We start from the raw sequence: 26632 nt of genomic DNA on the forward strand, positions 1-26632 counted from the left end.
CAGCATGAGGGTTGGGGTTTAGTTCTGAGCATGGTGGGAAGCACAGAACAGTAAAAGATTCCACCAACACAAGTCTTGGCAACTTTCCATATATTTTCATACATCCAGGGGCATATGCACATAGTTGATTTTTATGTGCTCCTCAGGCCTTTGCAAATGCAGTTCCTTCTTACCAAAATGCTATTCTTCCACTCTCATCGGAACAATACAAGCTTCCCTTTGTGCCTCCTCTAAAAAGCTTTCCCTGATCTGCCTGGATGGAATCCATTCCTCCCTTGCTGTTCCAGTTTCTCACAGTACCTGGTACTATTGCTGTCATGTGATTCTTTTCTTGGAAATTCCCCTTTTCTCCACTCCCTCACTAGGAGCTCTCTGAGCTGGGGGGGGGGGGGGGGAGGCACTTCTTCCATTCTGGTTGGAACTCAGAGCCTGACACAGAGTAACCTGGGAAATGCGCCTTACTTGACTACCTGACTGATATAACTGCTGAATGAGTTTTTGGGGAGGTAGAACCCATCTCCAGCAGGCTCCCGATTCAGGCTGCCCGCTGCTCTGAACTTTCTGCTCCTTGCCTTCATCTCTTCCTCCACCCAAATCTATCAGTCCTAGGTTCCATTTCCCTGGGGCCAGCTGGTTGGCACTGAACTGAATCAAATCACAGCTCAGAGAGTCCTTTATAAGTAACAGTAATTCTAGGCATGGAGCCAAGCAGGGAGGAAGGAAAGTTTAGGAAACTTACAGTGTCACCCTCCACAATGAGTGCTCCAGTCACCCCAGAAAAGTTAACTTCTCCATGGGGCAGACAGAAATCATGAGCAGCTTAAACCGGATTCCTAGCTGCAAGGGAAAGGAAGTTAGGACACACATAGCAATACTGGGCCCTGACATCTTGTTCACTGGTATTGGTAGGAGATAGCAAGACATGGTCATTGCTATGGGCTGAATTGGGTCTCCCAAGAATTCATATGTTGACATTCTAACCCCTAGTACCTCAGAATGTGACTGTTTTTAGAGATAGAGCCCTTGAAGAAGTAATTAAGATTAAATGAGGTTATATAGGTAGATCCTAATCCAATGTGTCCTTATAAAAAAGAAATTTGGACACAGGTATGTACAGAGGGAAGACTATGTGAAGATACAACAAGACAGCCACCATAACATTTCAGTGTTTTTCAGAGGATATTTTTATATGTAATCTAACATTGCCATCAGAGGATTAACTGAATAAACCAGTCCACCATTGCTGGGAAGAAAGAAAGAGAGAAAGAGAGAGAGAGAGAGAGAGAGAGAAAGAAAGAAAGAAAGAAAGAAAGGAAGCAAGGAAGGAAGGAAGGAAGGAAGGAAGGAAGGAAGGAAGAGGAAGGAAGGAAGGAAGGAAGGAAGGAAGGAAGAAAGAAAGAAAGAAAGAGAAAGGAAGGAAGGAAGGAAGGAAGGAAGAAAGAGGAAGGAAGGAAGGAAGAAAGAGGAAGGAAGGAAGGAAGGAAGGAAGGAAGGAAGGAAGGAAGAAAGAAAGAAAGAAAGAAAGAAAGAAAGAAAGAAAGAAAGAAAGAAAGAAAGAAAGAAAGAGAAAGGAAGGAAGGAAGGAAGGAGAGGGAGGGAGGAAGAGAAAAAGAAAATCCAGTTTCAGTGATAAAACAGGCCAAGTATAATTCTTCTTTTACTAACCTCTGACACCATCTTCTGACACTGACTCAAGCAATAATATCCCAGATAAACACCACATGGTCCAAGTATCACATACCACACCCTCACAAGCCACAGCCACCACTCAGTGTGTAGCTGTTATTCAGTGACAACTCCACATAGTAACATACATAAATTTTACCCACCAGCGCTCTAGGAGCTGTCAACCCCAAGCTGTATTGGTTCAACAAGCGTATGTTGGACACTTACCATGTGCTAAGCGCTGGGGTTACAGCAGAAAACAAGACAGACAAGGTTTCTGCTGTCATGGAATTTACAGCGTGGTAGAGGCAATGGACGATGGACTTGTAGCAAACAAATAATTTCAAAGAGTGAAAAGTTATATGAAGAAAAGAAAAGAGAGGGCAGTGCTACAGGCACTAGGAGGCCCTCTGTGAGGAGGTGGCATTTGATCTGAAACCTGACGTTTGCGAAGGAGCCCGCTATGGGCAGAACTGGGGGTGATGCATACCAGTCAGGGAAATAGCAAGTTCAAGGCGCTGAGACAGCAGCATTCTCAGCATGCTCAAGGAATGGCATCCTTGCCAGTTGGGAAGGATGAGAGAAGAGTGAGGCGGCAAATGACAGGCTATGCTGTTAGAGAAGGAACCAGGGGCCAGATTATACAGTCTTCTTCTTCTGTGGACTGTGGAAGGAGTTTGTATTTGAAGAATAAATGGAAGCCTTTGAGATGCCATATGATTTATGCTCTGAGAAGTTTGCTACGGTCACTGTTACCCAATCAGAACTGTCCTGTGTAAAGGTGAGGTCTGGCTCCTCCCAGGGCCACCATCTTCTAGGGAGGGTGGCTCCTCTTGCAAGAAACCTCCCTGAGAACTCAAAGGTGACACGTCTACTTGCAATCACGAAGGAAACAGTTTACCTGGTTGGACAAAATACAGATATAGGATTCTGCCCCCCTTAGAGCTGGTCGGGCGGAGCCCACTTGTGATTGGTTACAAGCTCTCCCACTCTTCCAATCAGGCGCTACTCGGGAGAGCGCGAGCATCCCATTCCCCGTGCGACAGTGAGTGAGCCATTCGATCGGCTCTTCCTGTAAGAATGACAGCAGACAGACCCTATGGGCGCAAAGACACGGCTGCTCTGCTGCGCGCTGCCAGGGTGTGCTGCCGGGACCTTGCCAGTGCTGGGCCCGCTGCTTCCCCGGTCTGCTCGTCCCCATGGCCGTCCCGCCGCAGCTACGGGCTCTGCTCCTTGCGGTCAACGCACTGTTGCGCAAGCGCCGCTATCACGCTGCGTTGGCCATGCTTAAAGGCTTCCGGAACGGGGCAGTGTGAGTGGGGCCGCCGGGCCGGGCCGGGGACGAAGGGTGGGGTCCGGCTGGGGTCGGAGGAGCGGATTCTGGGCCCGCCGCAGCACCGTGTGCCCTTGAGCAGCCCGAGTGTGTCTCTAGGCCTCGGTGTTCACCGAGGTGTCCAGCACAGTGGGCGCTGGATTTGCGGTTCCGTGCGCCTTCTGAGCTGGGGCTCCCATTAAGCCGTTTCTGGGTCCTACGTGCTTTGCAGCCTGGCCCACTTGTCTTGACCACCTCCCACGCCAGCCCTTATATCCCCTCGTCTGGGCCTCCCCCTCCCCACCCCCACCCGCATCCCCCGATATGTGTCCTTGGGTCTGTCTGGCTTCGGCAGTCCCTTCTGCACAATGAGAAGTGGCCGCTGTCTTCCAGCAGGCCAGCGCTGCCTTCTGCCTGTGCTCCCACCCTTAAGCTGTACGTGGGCTCGGATCCCACTTCTCACTTCTTATCTGTATGACTGTAGCCCTAAGTCCCCATCCGGCCCAGGGGACCCCTAAGGCATAAGCCTGAGGAGTGAGAACGACTGTAAAAGAAGCTGCAGATATTTGCTGGACATTAAATTGATTCCACCCTGCCCGTCAGATCTGCTGGAAAGGAGGTCTTGGGGTCATTTCACCTGGCTGGTAACTGGAGGGGAGCTCCACCTCCTTTAAAACTCATGCATAACAGGATCATTTATTGAGAATGTACTCTGCCAGAACTGGGAACACAATGGAACAAACCAGAGATCTGTTCTCCTGGAGTTGGCATACTAGTGGTGGTGAGACTGCCTCTGTTCAAATCTTGGTGCCACCTACCTGTGTGATCTGGAGCAAGTCATTTAGCTTCTCGAAGCCTCAATTTCTATAAAATGGGGATGATAATAATACACCATACTGTCAGAGGATTGAATCAATATATGTGAAATGCTCAGCACAGTGCCTGGTATATATATCTGTTGGCTGCTGTGTGTGTGTGTGTGTGTGTGTGTGTGTGTGTGTGTATAAACAAGCATGTCTGCCTAGAACACTCCCTCACCTTTTCAGCCCTCTGCTTGAGTGTCACTTTTCTCAATAAGGTCATCCCTGAACTCCTCACTTCCTCCCATACTTAATTTTTTCCTCCATACTACTTGTCACCATCTGACACTAAGTTCACCTATGTATCCTGTTTTTATACTCTGCCTTTCTTTCTAGAAAGTGAGCTTCATGGGGACAGAAATTTTTATCTGCTTTGTTCCTTGGTGTATTCCTAGTGCATCATACACAGGATGCTCTAAAATGTTTACTGAATGAATGTACAAGTGTAAAAGGTAGGAACTGCAATTGTCCCCATTTTCCAAATGAGAAGACTAGCACAGAAAGGTAAACTTGTTACTCATGGTCACATCACTTGGCCAGTGTTGCAGTCAGGATTCAAAGCCAGAGATGCCTGATCCCATTGCCAGGCTCCTGGCTTCCATGGAAACCCAGAGTCAGGTGGAATTGGTTCCTTCTGAGCCTGGAAATGTTATCAGCCATGCCGCAGTGTGATGAAGACAAGATAATATCAGTGGCCCTTTGCAAAGTTATTTTAAAGACAAAGCAGGAGTGAAAAGGCATCACAAGGCCCTGGTGCCATTGGGCATTGCCCAATGTTAGCTTTGTATACATACTCTCAACCCAGTTGTTCCTGCGGTCTCAGGGACCTTCCCAGCCAGAGGAGGCACGTGCTAAGGTCGGGCCCTTCTCAGGCCCAGTTCCTTTATTTCAAAGCTGGGTGCCTTCATCTCTTCTGGCCTCAGTTTCCTCCTCTGTAAAATGGAAACAGCCTCACCCAAACGGAGTGATCTAAGGCAGTGATCCCACTGCTGTTTAGTACTAAGGCACCGTGCCCATCTGTTCAAGGTCCTAATGAGATTCATTGTTAAAGTACCATGGTAGTGCCAGAAATGCTTTACAGAGGAGGTGGTGGTGATATTTTGAAGGCCAACCTGGAATTTGCCAGGAGGAGAAGGGCATCACAAGCAAGGGAATGGTTTGAACAAAGGCCTGGAGGGGGAAAAGAATATGCTGTTTGTGCAGAGAGGCTGTCCATTCAGGGAGGCAGTCTTGGATGACTAAGACATATAAGCTTTGTAAAATTGAACTCACTGTGATTTCCACTCCTCACTATGTCAGTGTACATCTCTAAAAATTAGAGCATTTTCCTATATGGCTAAATTATCGTGATTATACTTAACAAATTAATAATTATAGTATTGACTACTGTCCAGTTAATAGTCAAATTGTCCTAACTGTCCCCTAAATGTCCTTCCTAAACGTTAGTATGCTGAGACCAGGCTCCTCCTGAACATCACATTGAACGTGTCATTATGTCCTCTAAGTCCTTTTAAACCCCAGGCATCCCCCTTTTTCAGGACTTAGAGTAATCATGTGAATGGTAGTAACTGGCTTCCACCTGTGTTGGAGGGCTTTGGGAATGAGGCCTGGCAGATGTAAGGAGGTGGGGGCACTATTCTCCTTATGTCTGAGGTATAAGCAAGGGCCCTTTTCACTTTGGTGAGCTGGAGGAGGCTAAGGGCCTCTTTGGAGGAGGTGGGGCAGAGAGCTTGCTGAGGTCAAGATGGGGGCGCTGCCCACTGCTAGGCCGGAGACAAGATAAGCAATTCAGCATGGCCACCGCAACAATAACACTGGCTTCAACTTAACATTTATAAATTTAATTTCTATTTTAAAAATTAGGTAATGTTAGGAGTGCCTATCTGGCTCAGTCAATAGAGCATGAGACTCTTGATCTTGGGGTTGTAAGTTTGAGCCCCACACTGAGTGTAGAGGTCACTTAATAAAATATTTTTTTTAACTTTTCTTTAATGTTTTTTTTATTTTTGAGAGATAGAGACAGAGCATGAGCAGGGGAGGGGCAGAGAGAGAGGGAGACACAGAATCTGAAGCAGGCTTCAGGCTCCGATCTGTCTGCCCGACAGACAGAGCCCCATGCGGGGCTGGAACTCCCAGAGTGTGACATCATGACCTGAACCGAAGTCGGACACCCAACCGACTGATCTATCCAGGTGCTCCAATAATAAAATACTTTTTAAAAATTAAATAACTTTCAGAAAAGGCATAAAAAGTTAGATGCTGTGCCTGGCTGGCTCAGTCAGTGGAGCATGGGACTCTCAATCCTGGGGTTGTGAGTTCAAGCCCCACAATGGCCATGGAGCCTACTTAAAAAATAAGTTAGATGAGGGTTGCCTGGGTGGCTCAGTCGGTTAAGCAGCCGACTTCAGCTCAGGTCATGATCCTGCAGTTTGTGAGTTCTCACGCTCTGTCTCAGTCTCTCAAAAATAAATAAACATTAAAAAAATTAAAAAAGAAATAAGTTAGATGCTATGAAGGCCTGCCCACCCCATTCTTTTGTCACTCAGTCCCCCTCCCTGGAGGTGATCCTATGTCCAGTCTCATGTCTCCCTCCAGAAATATTGTCTCCATGTACAAACAAATACATATATTCTTTCCCCATACCTTTTCTTTTTTACTTTGTTATTATTTTAAAAATATTTTTACTTATGTTTGAGAGAGTGCAAGCAGGGGAGGGAGAGGGAGAGGGGGGGCAAGAAGATCTGAAGTGGGCTCTGTGCTGACAGCAGCTAGCCCCATCTGGGGCTTGGATTCAAGAATCTAGAGATCATGACCTGATCTGAAGTTGGATGCTCAAACGACTGAGCCACCCAGGTGACCCAAGACAATATTTATTTTGAAATAATTTTAGATTTATGGCAGAATTACCTCGTTTACACAATTTTATATTTTACACATCTTGCTTTAATATATCCTGCAGTGCACATAAAGCTGTCTCAGTCTTTTACATCTGTGTAGTGTTCCACTCAATGGTGGGACCATTATTTATTTATCCAGAAGCTCCCCGTGGATGGATATAGGTTCGCTTCCAGTCTTTTGCTGTTTCTAACAAGCCTGCAGTAAACAATCACAGACACTCATAAGACAACAATATGTAGTCATGGTCATTGTGCCAAGGAGTTTTAAATGTTTTTTTTTTATTTATTTTTGAGAGTCAGAGAGAGAGAGAGAGAGAGAGAGAGTGCGAGCAGGGGAGGATCAGAGAGAGAGGGAGACACAGAATCTGAAACAGGCTCCAGGCTCTGAGCTAGCTGTCAGCACAGAGCCCAATATGGGGCTCAAACCCGCAGACTGTGAGATCATGACCTGAGCCGAAGTCAGACGCTTAACTGAGTGAGCCACCCAGGCGCCCCAAGGAGTTTTAGACCTTGTAGCGTGGTAAAGTCAGGGCCTGTCAGCTGGAGAACTTGGTGGGGTAAGAGGGAGTCCAGTAAAGAATTAAGAAGGAAGAGACTAGAACTTTTACATGTGCTATATCCTTAACTTCCAGAAGCAATTCTAAAATGGAGAATACTTTTTACTGCTGGGAGAAGAGAGGTTCAGAGAGGTTAACTGACTTACCCAAGTTTACACAGCAAAACATGGCAGGGCTTTGGCACCAAATACTACAGTATCTCCTTTCTATTACCCACTTGAATATAGTTAAAACAGTGGGGGTGCCTGGCTAGATCAGTGAGTGGAGCATGCAACTCCGATCTTGGGGTTGTGCGTTCAAGCCCTATGTTGAGTGTGATTATTTAAAAATAAAAGCTTAAAAAGAAAGAAAGAAAGAAAGAAAAACAGTGATGGTGAAAGTTTTCATGTTCACACAATCCCCAGTGCTCAAATGAGGAGGTACCAGGAGGGTCAGGGGAAGAGGTGTGAGTCTTAAAAAGAGGGATTTATGTAACTTTTAAAATTTGGCCTTAAATTGAGTCTTAAAAAGAAGCACATATGTAACTTTTAACATTTATTTTGGCATGCCTGGCTGGCTCAGTATGGAGCATGTGTGGCTCTTGATCTCAGGGCCATGAGCTCAAGAAGCCCCACATTGGGCATGCAACTTACTTTTAGGAAAATGTTTATTTCACTTACTTTAATTTTAAAAGCAATGCTTAATCATTATAGATCATTTTGGAAGTATAGAAAAGTTAAAAGACAAGAGTAAATTTGCATACTTCTCTAGCTCTGGGGACATTGCTAACATTGTGGCATATTTCTTTCCAGTCTTTTTTATTTTTTAAATCCAGTTTTACAAACCTCACGTCCTCTTATCTATAATAGTTGGAAAGAGTTCTATTTTGAACAGGTAGAAGGAAGTATGTTACTCAGCAACTATTTTAGGGAACTTATTAACTTTAAGATAGACCAAGGTAAAGATAGAACCTTCTAGAAATTACCTTCCCTCACAGATAATTAAAGGCTGTTCTAGAATCAGTCAGTAATCACGTACTGAGCACATGCTATATGTCAAGTACCATGCAAGGTGCAGGGGCTCTGCGGAGGACAAATCAAACACAGTCCCTCACAAAGCCCACAGTCTAGTGGAGGAAAGAGATAATTAGAATAGAATAAGCAGTTATGAGAAATCGAGTCATTAACCCAGGGGTGTAGAGTGCTGCAGAGAAGCTTGGGGCTCTGTGGCAGTGAAAATATTGCCCTGACCTAGACTGTTGGGTAAGAAGCCTCCGCAGAGGCCCCAGCTGAGACCGGAGAGCTGAGGAGGCAGTGGCCATGTGAGAAGTAAGGAAGGACACTCGGGGCAGGGGGAACAGCCTGCCCAGAGGCAGGGCAGAAACGGGCAGTCCAAAGACCCACAGGAAGGCCAAGGGGGCTGGGTGGAGCAGGAGAAGAGGGGCGCAAGAGGTAGAAGTAAGCAGGGGCCGCATCCTGCAGCACTTTCAAGGCTGTGGAAAGAGCCTGGATTTTATTCTGTGAATAGGGGAAAGGTATTGGTGGCTTTTAAGCTGGGATGTGACATGATTTGTGCTTTAAAAAAAAAAATGAGTCTGGCTGCAGTGGGAAAGTCAGTGTGGAACTGAGGGAGCAAATCCACACTACCAATTGGGTGGGATGGTGGAGACCTTTGACACACATGGTCCTCTTTCATTGAACTTATAACCAGCCCTCTAGCCAGACATCCCCTTTACTGGTAGGCAAACCGAGGCTCCCAGAAGCTAAATAACAAGCCTGAGGCCACACTGCCAAGGTGTCAGAACTGGGATTTGAACCCAGATGTAACTCGAAAGCCAGCATTATCTCCCCTTCCAGGATGATGTTAGGATTAGAGTTGGAGAGGGGGCAAGGAGTCAGAGAGCCCAGGGAGACTCTGTGATACAGGGATGCCATCGTAACTGTTTCCTTTCATCTCTACAGCTACGGAGCCAGAATCCGGGCCCCTCACGCGCTGGTCATGACCTTTCTCTTCCGGAGTGGCAGGTACCTACCCCCTTCTCAAACTGGGAGAGAATATGTTCAGCCCTCAGTGCCAGGACGGTTGAACGAGCTTCCTAGCTAGGTCTAGCATGTCCCCCGTCACCACCATCTCCTCAGGTACAACTCTGATCCTATTACTGCTGCTCAAAAACTCCCCCGGCTCCCACTGTACTCCAGAGAAGCCCAACTTCCTTCCTTAAAAGCCCCTTTGCAACTAGTCACGAGGAGCACTGGGTGATGTATGGGATTGTTGAATCACTACATTGCACACCTGAAACGAAGATAACAGTGTATGTTAACTATAGTGGAATTAACATAAAAACTTTAACAAAAGGCCCCCCCCTGCTGCCTGGCCTCAGCTGCATCCCCACACTGTCCACTCCATCCAGCCTGCAGTGCCCTTGGCGCACAGGACTCGCTACATACCGAGTGTGGTTCTACCTCCACACATTTACTTACTCCCTGCTGGGCACGCCCTTTCCTCTTCTCCCCCACCTTTATTTCCTTCCTGGCAACCCATACCTGTTTTATGAGGGTTACTTCCTTGGGAAAACTGTCCATGACCTCCCTCCCTTGCTTAAACTTCTTGGTCTTCCTCCAACCCCTCGTGACTTTCCCCTCACTGTACTTCTCAGAAACTACTCTGTGGCCTGTTTTTTTTTTTTTTTTAATTTATGTTTATTTTTGAGAGAGACAGAGACAGAGTGCAAGTGGGCGAGAGATAGAGGGACAGAAAGGCACAGAATCCGAAGCAGGCTCCAGGCTCTGAGCTGTCAGCACAGAGCCTGATGTGGGGCTCGAACTCAGGAACCGTGAGATCATGACCGGAGCTGAAGTCAGACGCTTAACTAACTGAGCCAACCAGGTGCTCCTGTGGCCTGGTTTTTGATGCTAAGATTTATTGGCCATGGGTCCTCCTTGGGCCGACCATTGCTTTTTTTTTTTTTTTTTTAAAGTTTATTTATTTATTTTGAGAGACAGAGAGAGGGAGTGTACATGAGCTAGAGAGGGGCAGAGAGAGAAAGAGTCCTAAGCAGGCTCCATGCTGTCAGCTCAGAGCCCAATGTGGGGTTCGGACTTACAAACCGTGAGATCGTGACCTGAGCCTAAACTACAAGTCAGACGCTTAGCTGACTGAGCCACCCAAGTGCCCCTGTGGTCTGGTTTTTAATGTATGTAGCTTCATTTGGAGCTTATAAGAAGTACACATGGACAGCCTATTGGCCAATTCCAGCTCGCAAGATTTTCCCCCTTTTTTTTTTTTTTTTTAAGTAAGTCTATGCCCTTCATGGGGCTCCAATTCACACCTCTCTTCTTGTATTTGTGCTTTATTGATTCACTGATTTTTGTTTTTGTTTTTGCCCTCCATTTTCTTAAAATTGAACCCATTCATTCAAACAGTAAGTATTTATTGAACATCTACTATGTGCCCAGACACCGTTTTAGGTACTAGGGATAGAGAAGTGAACAAAGCAGGCCGTGATCAAGGGGAGCAATGCTGGTGGCCCAGACATTGGTGGTGGCAGTGTAGGTGAGAAGTGATCAGACTCTGGAAACATTTTGAAGGCAAGATTGGCAGCAACGCTTGGTAACTGGGAAATCCAGCTTTCTTGCATTAGTGTCCAGCTGGCACAGTCACTATAGCATGTGACTCTTGATCTCAAGGTCATGAGTTTGAGCCCCATGTAGGGCATAGAGTTTACTTAAAAAAAAAAATACACGTATATATATATGTATATACATACGTGTATATATATATATTTTTATATATATATAAAACTGGCAACACGGGGCGTGTGTTTCTGTGAGGTGAGAACCAGCTGACTCCTGGCTGTCCCCGCTCACATGGCCAATTTCCACAGGTTCCAGTTGACCCACTTCAAGGTCCTCATCTAGCCTTGAGAGCACTTGGTTGGTTTTGCCATTCTTGAATTGACTCCCAGGGTACACTCTGCCCGTGTCCTGTGTTCTCCTCACTGCCCCCTAGTGACTTAATTTTAAAGGATAAATAGAATCCTTTCCCTGCTTAAATGTGTACTTTTCTCAGGATCAAGACAAAACAGCATGGCCCCACCTCTCCCCACATCATTTCTCTCCACACTCTCTGCTCAGGCCTTGATGGCTTCTCTCTGCCCCTTCACTGCCTACTCTCTGTCCCTCCTCCAAACCTTTGCACGTGCTGATCCCTCTGCCTGGGATGCAAGTCCTCTCCCTTCTTGACCTCATTGACACCTCATCCTTCAGATCCCAGGATCATCTCTGGTCAACGTCGAAGTTTGACTCTTGCTTCGTGATTATTTATCTTCCTCTCTCCCTTTAGATCATATACCTCATGAAGGCAGCAAGCATTTTTCCTCAGAATCGTATCCCTAGCTCCAGCACATAGTAGGCTCTCCCTTACTCCATTCACATCTTCACAGCTCACTCCAGGAAAAAAACATTCATTGAACACCTACTATGTGCCAGGCCTTGTTTTAGGTGTAGACACCACTCTTCCGTAGCTTCCACTGGGGTGGGGTAGAAGTGGGAAGAAATAATAAACAAGCATATAGATGTCAGCTGGTGTAAGAGCTGTGAAGGAAAAGAGGACAGTACATGATGGGCATTCTCTCGTGTCGGGTGGTCAGGCAAGGGCTCTCTGAGGAAGTGGCATGGAGCCAAGGCCTGAATCCAGTTGGGGAGCAGCCCCGCGGACATGGAAGCTGGAGGCCTGGGGCTGAAAGAGCAGCGGCCTGGTTCACATGTGCATGCCTAGTGGGTGAATGCCCTTGGAACAGTGGGGCCTGCGCTCACGGGGGCTCCCTGTGTTTGTGCAGCCTCCAGGAGAAGCTGTGGGCCATCCTGCAGGCCACGTACACCCACTCCCGGAACCTGGCCTGCTTTGTGTTCACCTATAAGGGGCTCTGCGCCCTGCAGTCCCACGTGCAGGGTGAGACTTACCAGGTGCACTCATTCCTGGCTGCCTTCATCGGGGGCTTGCTGGTGTTTGGACATAACAATAACATCAACAGTCAGGTAAAGACGCTGCCCCAGGATAGGGGTCAGGGGCCAGGGATGGGGGGTGGGAGGGACGTGGCCCAGGTATAGAACTTGGGGTAGAGGCCAAAGATGAGCTCTTCGTTCTTTCCACATCCGAGGGTCTGTGATTCACTAGTCCCTGTGTGACCTTGGGAAGATCAGTTTCTCCTCAGTTCTCTCATCTGTAAACGAAGCGGCTTGTTGAAATTCTGTCATTCCCAAAAATCAGTGTGCGTGCTGTTCTCCGGAGCAAAGATCTTTTTTTTTTTTTTTTAAATCTGGAATGCTTCACGAATTTATGTGTCATCGTTGCACAGGGGCCATGCTAATCTCTGTATTGTTAAATTTTAGTAGATGTGCTGCTGAAGCAAGCACTGGAGCAAAGATTTTTAAAAAAAAAAACAAACATAAAAAAACACTGTGCAGTGAAATGAGAAAAAAAAAAAAAACCACTCTGGGGGCACCTGGCTGGCTCAGTCAGTAGAGCATGGAACTCTTGATCATTAGTCATGAGTTCAAGCCCCACATTGGGTGTAGAGCTTACTTTAAAAAAAAAAAAAAAAAAAAAAAGGGCTGCGGGCTCAGGTCATGATCTCACCATTTGTGAGTTGGAGTCCCATCTCAGGCTCTGTGCTCACAGATCAGAGCCTGGAGCCTGCTTCAGATTCTGTGTCTCCCTCTCTCTCTGCTCCTCCCCAACCCATACACTGTCTCTGTCTCTCTTAAAAATAAATAAACATTAAAAAAATTTTTTTAATGGCTCTGGGGTAAGATATTCATAAAACATAAGTTATTACACTCAAAGAATGATCTCTTATTCTGTAACCTGCCTTTTTTCTAGGTTAAAATCCTTGTGTGTGTGTGTGTGTGTGTGTGTGTGTGTGTGTGTGTGAAATGAAATGCTAGTTGTTGTTTTAAAGTCCTTCTTGGTCAACATGAAAAGCTGGCAGCCCCCCTCTTTGCCTCCCTCAAGTTTATTAAATACTTTCAAATTATAAAAATCATGTTTTATTTTCACATTTTAAAAAATGCAGACTAAGCACTCCCTGTGTGCATAGCATACTTCTAGGTGCTTGGGGTATGGTCACAATAAAATTAGAAAATAAATTGAAGGGGCGCCTGGGTGGCTTAGTCGGTTAAGCGTCCGACTTTCGCTTAGGTCATGATCTCACGGTTCGTGGGTTCGAGCCCCGAATAGGGCTCTGTGCTGACTGCCAGCTCAGAGCCTGGAGCCTGATTCAGAATCTGTGTCTCCCTCTCTCTCTGACCCTCCCCTGCTCACGCTGTCTCTCTCTCTCTCTCTCTCTCTCCTAGAAATAAATAAAAAACGTTTAAAAAAAAAAAAGAAAAGAAATTGAAAAGGGGCACCTGGGTGGCTCAGTCAGTTAAGCATCTGACTCTTGATTTCGGTTCAGGACATAATCTCAGGTTTCCTGAGATCGAGCCCTGCATAGGTCTCTGTACTGACAGCATGGAGACTGCTTGGGATTCTCTCTCATCCTCCCCTGCTTGTGTGGATGCATACTCTCCCTCAAAATAAGTGAAATAAGCTTAAAGAAAAGAAAAGAAATGGCACTGGGCTATAAACTTGTAAGGGCTAGGAATCCTGGTCACACCAATCTCCTGCCCTCCTTTTCCCTGACCCCTGGCAACAACTACTCTGACCTCCATTTCTGAAATTTTGTCATTTCAAAAATGTTCTAGAAGTAGAGTCATTACTGTATGTAACCTTTGAGGGTTGGCTTTTTGTACTCCGCATAATCCCCTGGAGATTCATCCAAGTTGTATGTGTATCAATAGTTCATTTCTTTTCACTGCTGAGTGGCGTTCCAGGGAATGGATGTACCGCATTTGTTTGAATATTCACCCACTGAAGGGCATCTGGGTTGTTTCCAGCTTTTGGGAATACAGCTGCTAAGAACATTCTTGTACAAGTTTTTGGGTGACCACAAGCTTTTGTTACTCCGGAATAAATGCCCAAGATTGCAATTGCTGGGTCATATGGTACATGCATGTTTAATATATTTTTTTAAGTTTATTTTTTTGAGAGAGCTCACGCACATGCATACACATGAGCAGGGGAGGGCGGAGAGGGAGGGAGAATCCTAAGCAGGCTCTGTGCTGACGGCAGAGCTCAAACCCACGAACTGTAAGATCATGACCTGAGCCAAAATTAAGAGTTGATTGTGTAACCGACTGAGACATCCAGTGCCCCTGCATGTTTAATTTTTTAAGAAACTGCCAAACTAAACTAAAAAAAAAAAAGCCAAACTATATTTCTAGAGGACTATACTATTTTACATTCCCATGAGGAATATACAAATGATCCATTTTCTCCACATCTGAGCCAGCATTGATCATGTTTTTAATTTTAGCCATTTTGATAGGTGTGTAGTGCTTCTCATTGTGGTTTTAATTTGCATTTCCCTAATGGCTAGTGATGTTTATTTTCCATCTGAATAACCAGTTCAGTGAAACATCTGCTCGTATCTTTGCTCATTTTCTAATTGGATTGTTTCTTTTCTTTACCACTGAGTTTTAAGAGTTTTTTTTAAAAATATATATATATTCCAGATACCAGTTTGCCAGATATGTGTTTGTGAATATTTTCTCCCACCTGTAGCTTTTCTTTTCAGCCTCTTCATGTGGGCTTTCACAATTAGTTTTAAATTTTGGTAAGATCCAACTCATCACTTTTGTGTGTTTAGGTGTGTGTGGATTGTGTTTTTTGGTGTCAGGTTACCTTTTAGTTTTGAACCGTGTAAATGTATTCATTTTCTAAAATGTTTTAAGGTTTATTTATTTTTGAGAGAGAGACAGAGAGACAGAGACAGAGCACGAGCTGGGCAGGGGCAGATAGAGAGGGAGAAACGAATCTGAAGCAGGCACCAGGCTCCAAGCTGTCAGCACAGAGCCCGATGTGGGGCTCGAACTCATGGACCATGAGACCGTGACCTGAGCCAAAGTTGGACGCTCAACCAACTGAGCCACCCAGGCGCCCCATTTTCTAAAATGTTTAATTGACAAGAATTATAAATTAAAGCAATGAATGGCAGTGTTAAAATACCTGCTACATACAATTTCAAATCATCTTGAACACCCACACACTGATCCAAGGGCTCTTGGATGGCTTAGTCAGAAGAGCATGAGACTCTTGAACTTGGTCGAGGTCATGAGTTTGAGCCCCATCCTGGGTGTAAAGATTACTAAAATAAATTTTAAAACTTTATTTTTTTATTTATTTACTTTTTAAAATGTTTGTTTTTCTTGAGAGAGAGAGGGAGAGAGAGAGAATCCCAAGCCGGCTCAGTGTTGTCAGCACAGAGCCTGACATGGGGCTCAATCCCACGAAGCCATGAGATCATGACCTGAGCTGAAACCAAGAGTCAGACGCCCAACAGACTGAGCCACCCAGGCACCCCTAAATAAAGAAACTTAAAAAAAAAAAAAAGAAGAAGAAGGAAAAACACTGGTCCAATGCACAGAAGGTGCCCTGGTACATGGGTCCCGGGGAGAAGGTTCCCAGTGGCTGGGCCCTCCTGTAATAATCCCCTGTCATTCCCTTCCTGCAGATCAACATGTACCTGCTGTCACGAGTCCTGTTTGCCCTGTGCCGCCTGGGCGTGGAGAAGGGCTACATTCCCGAGCCCAGGTGGGACCCGTTCCCTTTGTTCACTGCGATAGTGTGGGGGCTGGTGCTGTGGCTCTTTGAGTACCACCGGCGCACCCTACAGCCCTCACTGCAGTCCTCCATGACCTACCTGTACCAGGACAGCGAAGTGTGGCACGACATCTCAGACTTCCTCCTCTACAACAAGAGCCTCCCCTCAAAGTAACGTGCCCCCGAGGTGCTTAGGAGGGCTTCCACGCCTGAGACTGGCTCCGTCGGTGAATCCTCCCGGTGGATCCTTCTTCTCAAGATCGTGGTTCTCAGACTCCAACTTTTATCATCCCAGGGTTCCATTTGCCGAAGCAAAAGCACTGATTTCCAAGTCCCATTAGGTACTCTCAAATGGTGGAACAAGTGGAGATTCGGGCCCCGGAGCCTCGGATATGATTCCTTCTGTGCTGTTCACTTCTGTGAGACGGGGAAAGACACCCCCTCTGGGCATCAGGGGTCATGGAGCTCAGAGGAGGGCCCTGAAGTCTCTTTCTGGTGCGTACGGTCTTCAATCGTTCTTAAATAACAGTGCTCCTTGCTGGTGGGCAGTGGGTTGCAAATCCGTTTTTAGAAAATACTATATTCCTTGCTCAGGTGTTCTATTGGAGAAGCTCTAGAATTCCACTGTCCAGTAGAAGCACCGTGCGATCCATATATGTAATTGAAATTTTTCTTAGTAGCCACATTAAAAAAGGTAGAAAGAAGCAGGTGAGAGTAATCTTAATTATACATTTAATCCAGTATTTCTAAAATATTATCATTTTAACATGTTATTAATATAAAAAGTAACAAGCTATTTCACATTCTTTTTTCTTGTACTAAGTCATCAGAATCAGGTATGTGTTGTATGCTTAGAGCGTGTCTCAGTTTGGACCAGTCATATTTCAAGTGCTCGGTAGCCACATGTGGCTAGTGGCTATATAGATATGGGGCACGTTTGTACTTGCAGAAAATTCTAGTGGACAGTGCAGATGTAGAGCTGGGGGATATGGGTTTGAGTCCCCGCTCCACCACTGCATAATCTTGGAGAAGGTTCTTAGCCTCTCTGAGCCTCAGTTTCCTGTAAAATGAGGATAATCATACACATCCGGTGTCCTCATTGGACTTGTGTAACTACAACAGCTGCTACTACTACTAAGTACTTCCATGTAGTGAGCTCCTACTTCCTCCCGGTGCTTTGCACGTATAATTTTTAATCCATGCAGTGACCTTGCAAGTATGTATTCTGATCCTCATTTCACAGATGTGGACACAGGATCAGAAAGGGGAAGTAAACTGCCCAAGGTAATACAACTTGTATGGTAGCCAAATCAGGGTTTGAACCCAGAGCTGTCTGAGTTCAAAGCCCATGGTTTTTTTTCAGTGCCTTATGTTAAACTTAGAAACCTAAGCTATGCTATGCAAACGTTAGCTAGTTATAGGATCGGTTCCAGACGGGGATGCAAAACGCAGGTGCCCACAGGGGCCTGGCAAGGGGCATGAATGAAAATGTGCACTAGGGAGTGATGGGGACAGGGTGAACTGAAGACTCAGGTGCCAATCTCATTTTTAAAATCAGTGTGCTGGATAAATCAAACAGGTCTCCAGGAAGATTTGGTCCATGGCCCACCAGTTGGAGACCCTTGGTCTAGTAGAAATACTTCAGTCTCTTTTTATATTTTAGAAATTACTAGTAGAAATGTGCACATGAGTCACTGGTGATCTTATTAAAATGTAGATTCTGACTCAGAGAGTTTGCACTGGGGCCAGACATCCTGCATTTCTCACAGGCTTCCAGGCGCTGCTCGTGGTGCTGCTCGTCTGAGCCATACCTTGAGTAACGAGGTAGTAGGGAATGATATGCAATGGACCATTCTCCCTTGTTACAAATGAGGAAACTGAGTCACAGAGCTGTTAGGTATCATGTCTGATGCTAACAGCAGCGTTCTCAGCCACAGTGTTGTACTACATGCTTGGAGAAGGTGATCTGGAAGGTCCCTGAATTCATTCTGGAGGCTGAATGAGATCCCAAGGTTATGAGGAGGAAGGGGGTAGCCATCAGCAAGTAGATGCCAGGGGTGCTTCACCCATATCCCCTCCAGCTTACCGCCTCACCGCACACCAGCCAGCTTTTCCAACTGCCACTCCTGTCTTTGTGTCTAAGGGCCCTCTGTTGCCACTGGCGCCTGCTCCGCCACCCCACAGCAGGTCTGGAGGACTACCACATCCCAGGAGCAGCCCTCAGCCAGTGACTGATGAATGTCCACGCCCCCCCGCCCCCCATTATCACTGGGTGGAGTAACTCTGAGGCGCATGCTCCACACTGGCTCCCAGAATTCCCCAGCGGGACTGAACTCGGGCTGCCCGCAGTGGTCACTTGCTTGATAACACCCCCTTCCCTGTCACCCTTCCTCATGCCTGTACCGGTACTTCCTGGGACCACTTCCCCAATAAACCACTTGCACTGAAATCCTTGTCTTGGGGTCTGCTATTGAGGAAACCCAAAATAAAATCGGCCTCCGACTCTCCTCCTTAGGTGAAGAGTCCATATAACATGGTGATTAGGGACATGGACTTGGGAGCGAGAGCACCTGGGCTCAGCCCTGTTTCCTTGGGCAAGTGGCTTAACCATTCTGTACCTCTTTCTTCATCTGTGAAGTGTGCATTCTGATAGCACTCACCTCACAGGATGGCCTGGGGGATTAAACAGTATGATGAATATAAAGTAAGCACTCAACAAATGTTTGCTGTTATTTCTAATATAGCATCCCAACGTAGGAGGAAGCGTGGTCCTAAGAACTGAGTATCCCCCGCTTTTAGCCTGGCCTACCCCCCAGCTAAAGGTAGAGCCTTGGCTGTGTGCCTGCCTAACATCCCCCCACTGCTGTGGGGGCCTGGCCGGCTACACCACCGACTGTCTCTGCTCTCTAAGAATAGGTTTCCCTCACAGATGGCATCTCTCTGGATCCTGCCAGAGCATCTGGTGCCTCCAACTGCTCACTCCAGGGAGGAAGGCTGTGTGGTCCTTGCTGAGGAGCAGAGCTCTGGCTTCCAGCAGACCTGGGAGGAGTCCCCAGTTGGCTCCCTCCTAGCTGAGCTTCCATTTCCTAAGATCTGTAAAACGGGCATTGCCAAAGGGCCCTTGGCACACAGTAGGCACTCTGTAAATGCTAGTTCCTGAAATAGCACAATGGTTTAATGTGTCTATTAAGGACCTGCCACACTCCTGTGAAGTCTGCTGACACGTAAGACTGTACAAAATAATTTTTCAGCAAAACTCACCCGGTACAAAAGGTACATCATGAGGAAAAGTCAAGTTCCGTCGTACTCCCAGGCTCCAGCCTCAAGCCCCCTGTCTTGCCAGGGGCACTTACTCTTAGCACTTGCTAGAACGGTCTTTCCGAGATATTCTGTGCATGGCCACCTATCTTTGTCTGATTAGAAACTTTTTAAAAAGATTTTGGGGCGCTTGGGTGGCTCAGTCGGTTGCGCATCCGACTTTGGCTCGGGTCATGATCTCATGGTTCGTGGTTTGAGCCGCGCGTCGGGCTCTGTGCTGACAGCCAGCTCAGAGCCTGGAGCCTGTTTCAGATTCTTTTGTCTCCCTCTCTCTCTGACCCTCCCCTGCTCACGCTGTCTCTCTCTCTCTCTCAGAAATAAATAAAACAATAAAAAAATAAAAAGATTTTATCTTTCATCTGCACACCCAACGTGAGGCTCCAACTCGCAACCCCCAGATCAAGGGTCGATCAAAAGTCTCATGCTCCATGGACGAGCCAGCCAGGCGCTCCTGTCTTACGAGTAACTTTTACATCACACTGTCATCTCAACAAATCTTTGGCATTTCTTCCTTGTCCTCTGTGTGCTCCGTTTCCCTGTGATCAATAATCTAATATGAGAGTGAGCCCTTTCTTTGAGCTGCTTCCCACCCCAACTCTTCCCCTTGACCCCCCAAATATCTCAGGCAGGCTCTTACTGTAATCAGAGTAAAGATGAACTTCCCTAGATATCCAGAGCCTCACCCTCAGTGGCACCCCACTTTCAGGTCCGTGGAGCTCCGAGTGAAAGGGAAAGGACAAAACAGGTTAATTTGCGGCCCTTTAGCTGCTCCGCTCTCAAATTAGAGATCGTTCCATGATGCCCATGTGAGAGCAGTGATTCATAGGCCGAGACGCCAAGAAACTGCCTCCCATGACGCTCCCTGCTCCCTGCTGCCTTCCACATCGCAGGCCCCAGAAAGAATTCTCGAGGTGGTGTTTCTTTCTCCATCGCTCGCTCGGGTTTACAAGAATCAGGCTTCGAACCCGATGCTCTCCTAAACCAGAACATCGTGCTGCACGCACTCCACTTCCCAGAGCGAACCCAATGTCACCACAATCTGTGACTTCAGCTGGGTTGCTTTCTTTAACCAATTAGAGGGTATTTATAAAAAAAACATTATTCCCTCCCCGCCCCCCCACCCGCCTTGTCATGTTCCAGATGGATAGGGAAAGAGTGTGTCTTCTTCCAGCCCTGAAGAGCATCTGGGTGAGAGGGGTTTCATTTTAACCAGAGAGTCTCCTGCAGGACTCGCTCGCGGGAGATACAGGCTGCAGGGGTCCAGGTGGACGACAGAGGGAAGGCTGGGCTCCCTTCTGGGTATTGTTTTTAGAGTGCTTCCTAACGTCGGGTTCCAGCTTTCTGTACCAGGTCTCTGTGCCCAGAGCTTTGTAGGCGTCACGATTTCATAAACGAGACAGCAAAACAGGCAAAATCGAAATGTAGGTCATAGGGTCTCCATCCGAAACCTCATTCTCATTGCTTTTCCAGGCTTCCTCCGTCAGACTCTCCTCATGGGCTGGATGTCAGCTGAGGGAAGGATCCAGGCCAGACCACATCAGCTCTTATGACTTTTCTTTTTAGCGTGTCTTTTTAGTGTGTCACAAACCCCTTTGGCATCTGGTGAAGCCTATGGACTCTTCTCAGAATGCTGTTTTTAAAACCCATTAAATAAAATACATGGGAGGGATGCCTGGGTGGCTTAGCTGGTTGAGCATCTGTGGCTCAGGTCATCATCTCACAGTTCGTGGGTTCGAGCCCCGAGTTGGCTCTGCACTGGCAGCACGGAGCCTGCTTGGGATTCTTGCTCTCTCCTCTCTTTCTGTCCCTCCCTTGCTTGCGCTTTCTCTCTCAAAGTAAATAAATAAATAAAACTTTAAAAGTAAATAAAATACATAGGATTATTGGGGTGCCTTGCTTGCTCAGTTGGTGGAGCATGTGACTCTTGATCTAGGGGTTGTGAGTTTGAACCCCAAGTTGGGTGCTCAGATTACTTAAAATCTTGGGGCACCTGGGTGGCTCAATTGGTTGAGCGTCCAGCTTCAGCTCAGGTCACGGTCTCACAGTTTGTGAGTTTGAGCCCCTCATCAGGTTCACCGCTGTCAGCATGGAGCCTGCCTCGGATCCTCTGTTCCCCTCTCTGCCCCTGCCCTGCTCACTCACTCTCTCTCTCTCTCTCTCAAAAATAAACATTAAAAAAATTCTTTTTAAATAAAATCTTTAAAAATCATAAAAATAAAATATATAGAATTTCAAAAGACAAGAATTATATTGACCATTGAGATAATAATCAACATATTTTTTAAATTTGTGATTTAGTAATATATGTTCTTTTTTGAGCACAGTAAATAAATAAATAGTGGCAGATCTAAAAGTGTCACGACTGTACAGGTGCATTAGGCATAAACAGTACCTCCAGATCCTGCAGCAGCTGTGACAGGGCACCGACGGAGCTGTGGTTTCTGTTGCTGGTAAAGTCCCAGCGTTGCTAATCGGCCTCTGGTCTATTGCCTACATGGAGTTGAAGGAGATGTTACATTGCAGCCAGAGGCTGATAACTACATAGATGTCATTTTCTTCTCTGTCAAGTTCCTGGAACTTGGGATCATGGGTCACAGATTCAGAACTTCTGTTTGAGAGTGACCTCAGCCTGACCACATGGCAGCTGTCACTGTTTACTTAACCCTGAGCACGTGACTAATAAAAACACTGGCTGATGTTGTCCGAGTCCCTGTTAAGCACCAAGTACCTGGTGATATTGGATGCTAGGACTCAACAATGGGAGAAGCCAGCTCCTGCTCACCGGGGGCTTAGAGTCAAGGGAGGGAAGGCTGAACCATGAATACACAAATAAGATAATTTTGGAGAGCTCTGAAGTCAATAGAATGATGGGGAAAGGGAGAACAAGAAAGTCTATTTTCCAGAGAAGGCCTCTCTGAGATCCATGAGGAGAGAGCCATGCAGAGATACAGGGGAAGGGTGTTCCCAGCACAGGATCTGCAAAGTGTGCAGAGGAGGGAACGAGCTGAAAGCATTCCAGGGCCTGGCAAGAGGCCCACTGTGGCTGGGACAGAGTGCGGGGTGGGGGTGCGCTGGAGTGCTGGAGCATTGCAGATGGAGGCTGAGAAGCTGGCGGAGCCCATCAGGCAGGCTTTGTGGGCAGAATAAGTGGTTTGGGTTTTCTTCTAAGTGTTACGGGCAGCCTCTGGCAAATTTAAGCAGGGGAGTGATATGATGCAATTTGCATTTTCAAAAGATTCTTCTAGCTACAAGTGGAAGAGAGTGTAGGGGGCCAGGTTGGCTGTAAGGATCCAGTAAGGAAGCCACATGGTGAGAGACCATGGCAGCCTGGACCAGCGTGGAGCTATGAGGTGGAGAGGAGTGGACAGATGTGGGGTGTAATTTGGAGAGAGACCTGTGGCCCAGGGCTGTGGGGATGAGAGAGAGGGGTATATGGCCCCCATATTCCTCCTCCTTCGGCCTTCCCCCCCCCACCTGAGAAAAGAAAGCCCTGACCTTGCCCCCCCCCCTTGCCTCTTCAGCCCCCTACAGCCCTGGGGCCCCTGGCATGCGGCTTCCCAGCTGGCCCCAATTGTTATTACTCCCCAGGGAGTCATGGGAACACACTCCCCCTGCCCCCTTCAGCCCCCTCTTCCCAGACAGGGCCAGGCCCTAACAATGCCCCCTCAGCCAGCCAGTGGCCTGGACACAATGCCCCTGATTCGGTTCATTGCCAGCTCGAGGAGGCCTGCTGGGTTTCCTGGCCTGTTTGGCATATATATAACTCTGGCTTCCAGCAGGGATTTTTTTTTTTTTTTTAACAACAACAACAAAAAATCCCTGGCTCCTCCTTTCTGAATATCTTAATATATTATAAAAAGCCTTTCTCTTCCTATCCTGAGAGCCCTCCCTACTCCCCTCCCTAACTGCATTTGCCATGTGCCTGTCAACCGCTCTCCCCCCCACAGACCAAATGCAGGTCAGCAGGTGTCAGCGAGAAAACGAGAAAAAGAAAAGCCGCTTGCTCCACCATGGCCAGCCTCGAATGTGCTGGTGATGCTAAAGATCATGAGAATAATCTGAGGGCTTGTGACATGGCAGGCACCATGCCCAGTGCGTTTTGTACACAATATCTCATTACGTCTAAGGCACCATCAAAGATGAACTACATTATTTTGAGCCCCTAAGAAAGAAAGGAGCCACCAACTAAAATTTTAGGACATGCCATTAGTCAATGGCAATCAAATATGATGCACTTCCATTTCAGAGGTATTAAAATATGGGGGGGGGAGAAGTCTTCAAATCCATGGAATGATGAGATTGCCTTACCTACACACTTCATTGCCCTCTGAGCATATTTTTCTCCTTGTCTTTGTGTCGACATTTGCCAACTAGAGTTTGGGGGCAGGGATTGCTTGATGAAAACTCTCCTGGTCTGCACCCTCCCTAGAATGATTTTTCTTGCCTTCTTGAGAGGAGGTGTAGGCAAGCTGCCTCAGTGATTCATCTTTCATTCCTAATAACAGTTGACATTTACTGAGCACTCTCTCTGTGCCAGGTACTGTCTTAAGCACTTTAATGTCCCAACAGCCCTATCAGGTAAACACTATTTTTATCATCTTCATTTTACAGATGAAAAAAACAGAGCCCCTCTGCTCTAAGGGTCCCGTACTGACACTGCAGCCTTGGTCCCAGCAAGCACGGCTACTGTGTCTGGTTTCCCCACTCTCCTTGTGTGAGTGAAAGCACTCACTCACATGATGTGAGAAAGCATCATCCTTTCTCAGAAGTTGGGGATGATGTAGAGAATGGAAGTGACACTGGGGGAGCCTTGAAGAGAAGAGAGGTCTCCAGAGCCTGAGTTCAGTGGGTAGTAGGGTTTGGGGGAAGGGAGGATGGCTTATCAACCTGGGACGTGTCCACTTACACTATCGTACCTTGGACCCTCTGGCCCACACCCTACTGAACATATGGACCGATGGATGGCCAAGGATTTGGCCAAGGCCATGCAGCCAGGCAACTGTTGGCTGGCATCAAGCTCCGTGTCTCCTGTTTCACCATGAACGCCCACTTTCTCTGCTCTCTCACGCCCATGTCTTGTCTTTAGTTACCTGCAAAACAGAGGGGCTATGCAGGTGCTAGTTAGTTCCTCGACGGTAAGAATATCACTAATGTTAGTTAACATTTATTGGATGCTTACTCTCTGCCAGCCACAGGCATCAGGGATTGCAAACTCAGATATCTGGAATGGCAGGGCAAGTAAGGTCACTGAGTGAGGCAAGCCAGGCAGGGACTATGGTGGCCCAGAGGGTCAAGTCTCTGGCGAAATGGGCAACAGCAACCGCTCAGCACTGATGGCCTGCCTAATGTTGCCAGATAGTATGGTTTTAAAGGAAAGCCAGATATTTGAATTTTTATAGAGCATTTTCCGGCTTAAGAAAATTTTAAATTGATTCACAATTCAACAAACAAACAAACAACAACAACAGAAACCCTGTGGGCAAATTAAATCATGCCTGTGAGCCAGTTTGCAAATCTGCTTGTTTAACCTGACACCCATACTATGAAGGAGCTTTGCCCCTTGTTCTCTGGATGGAGTGAGCAAGGATCTTTAAGAGCATAAATCACCTACTCAAGGTCATCTAGCCAAGCCACGGAGTTGGGGCCTGCCTGACTCCTGAAACCTGCTCCTAAGTTTGATGGCCTCTCAGATGTGTTCAGCACAGCCAGAACTGGCATGGCGACAGAACATCTCCAGGGACAGCAAACCGTCAGTCAGAGAATTCAGTGTAGCAACAAGGGATCATTTGAAACAAATGTGATGTTGTAGACATAAAATTCCCCACCTCCCCCTGCCAGAACTCAACAATGGATGTCTCTGTGTCCCTTACCAAAATTCAGTCACCACAGAATCATTTCTCCCAATTATGCACTACTTATGGGATGTTCGTGCTTGGAGACTTTTTTTTTTTTTCAAACCTAAGAATATATATTTAGGTGAGGTGGTGTGTGTGGAGCAAATAGCCTTGAATTATTTGTGGTGCTTGTGAAACTTCTTAATGAGCATATTGTACACGTTCATGTAAATAATTCTGACTCTTCCACTGGACTGTGAGCTCCAGGTATGAGAGATGGGTCTGTTTTGCTTCCAGCTGTCTCCCCAGCACCTAAGCATAATGTCTGACACAATTGCTCAATAAATATTTGTGGATCAAATGAGGTTCCAGAAGTGAATTAACTTGTCCAGGATCACACAGACCAAGGTTTCCATTTGTGTCCACTTGATTTAGAAGTTCATGCTCTCACTTCTACACTTGGAATCCTCCCTCTTGGAAAAATTGAAGGCGAGGATCATGGGCCCAGGAGTTTCCCCCGCTTTGGACTCTTCTAGAATTAGATGTTGGCAGACAGGTGGTGATGGGGGTGAGTGCCTACTAGTTAAGCCACTATCCACCATAATACCTTTTGGAAACCACACATTATAATCTTGACAGCCCCGAGCCTGACTCTTGGTGTATTTACAGGGGGTGTTGAGGTATAAAGTGCTGGCCCTAGTGTTTTGCAGTGGAACAGGCTAAGTTCCCATCTCATTTCTGCTCCTTCACCTTGAGCTGCGAGTGCCCCTCCCTGAGACTCCTTCCTGCACCATGTGGATAAACAAGCTTCACTTAGGGGATTATTGGCTGAAAGGAGATCATCACTGGAGTGGCTGCCCAGTAATTGTGGATTTTTTGGAAGCCTACCAGCCAGAAGAGAACTGTTGATGTGGAGAACAGCCTTATCAGTATCTCCCAGGCTTGAGGCCAAGGGGCCCCATCTTTCAGGCCTTTGCTGTTTCAAGTGGGTATTAATAGATACAGAAGAACGTTATCTCTTCCTTTAATTCACACTGGAAATCCTGGTCTTCCCTCCTTTCTGCTGCAGCAGGACAGGAGGGATTCTGGGAAGAAGGGCACCTGATTCTACCTGGGAGGTTGGGTACTTGAATACTTTGGGGAGAGCAGGGCTTTGGTAAACCTCTAGCTTTGACTTCACCAAGCATGAATAATAGCCCTTTCATCTGCTAGGCAAGCTCATGCCCTTTGGGCCTCAGCTTGTTCATCATGAAATGGGGCAATAACATGTCTTCCTTCTCCAGAAACCAGTACAGCGCCTGGCATATGACAAGTCCTCAATAACTTTTTTGAATGCCTTTTGGGTATGAGAGGGCTTTACAAAGAGAATGTTATTGTTATTGAGACCTTTGGGGGAAGATACAGAGAAAGGAAACTCCCATCTGGAATGGGACTGTTGCTGGCTTCTCTCATCCTTTGTCAGAGTCTGGCTTGGTTATTTCATAAATTTTTTTTTTTAATGTTTTATTTA

The 26632-nt window shown here is 46.7% G+C and overlaps 1 protein-coding gene and 1 non-coding gene across 3 annotated transcripts; one reads left to right on the forward strand and one right to left on the reverse strand.

The window, feature by feature from the left end:
* Window positions 1-2739: 2739 nt before the first annotated feature.
* Window positions 2740-16756, forward strand: PXMP4 (peroxisomal membrane protein 4). 2 transcript variants are annotated; one of them, XM_039248750.1, is made up of 4 exons: window positions 2742-2977; window positions 9232-9294; window positions 12108-12306; window positions 15882-16756. In XM_039248750.1, exons 1-4 carry the CDS (start codon window positions 2865-2867, stop codon window positions 16143-16145), a joined length of 639 nt encoding a protein of 212 aa, XP_039104681.1. In that variant the 5' UTR covers window positions 2742-2864; the 3' UTR covers window positions 16146-16756. The 2 variants fall into 2 exon arrangements, with proteins under 2 accessions (XP_039104682.1, XP_039104681.1); XM_039248751.1 differs by lacking the exon at window positions 12108-12306 and having other exon boundaries at window positions 2740-2977; window positions 15882-16086.
* LOC120242813 lies at window positions 12582-12684 on the reverse strand. The gene has a single exon (XR_005531169.1). It is a non-coding gene; the product is annotated as a U6 spliceosomal RNA (small nuclear RNA).
* Window positions 16757-26632: the final 9876 nt, after the last annotated feature.

The sequence above is a fragment of the Hyaena hyaena genome, unplaced genomic scaffold (genome assembly GCF_003009895.1).
Source record: "Hyaena hyaena isolate Hyena2069 unplaced genomic scaffold, ASM300989v1 scaffold_315, whole genome shotgun sequence".
Classification (NCBI taxonomy): domain Eukaryota; kingdom Metazoa; phylum Chordata; class Mammalia; order Carnivora; family Hyaenidae; genus Hyaena; species Hyaena hyaena.

What these genes read in the sequence shown, in the direction of transcription:
- PXMP4 (XM_039248750.1), top strand. Translation starts at nt 2,865, where the DNA reads ATGGCCGTCCCGCCGCAGCTACGGGCTCTGCTCCTTGCGGTCAACGCA. An exon ending in GGCTTCCGGAACGGGGCAGT is followed by an intron (nt 2,978 to 9,231) that starts GTGAGTGGGGCC and finishes TCATCTCTACAG; the next exon opens with CTACGGAGCCAGAATCCGGG. An exon ending in ACAATAACATCAACAGTCAG is followed by an intron (nt 12,307 to 15,881) that starts GTAAAGACGCTG and finishes CCCTTCCTGCAG; the next exon opens with ATCAACATGTACCTGCTGTC.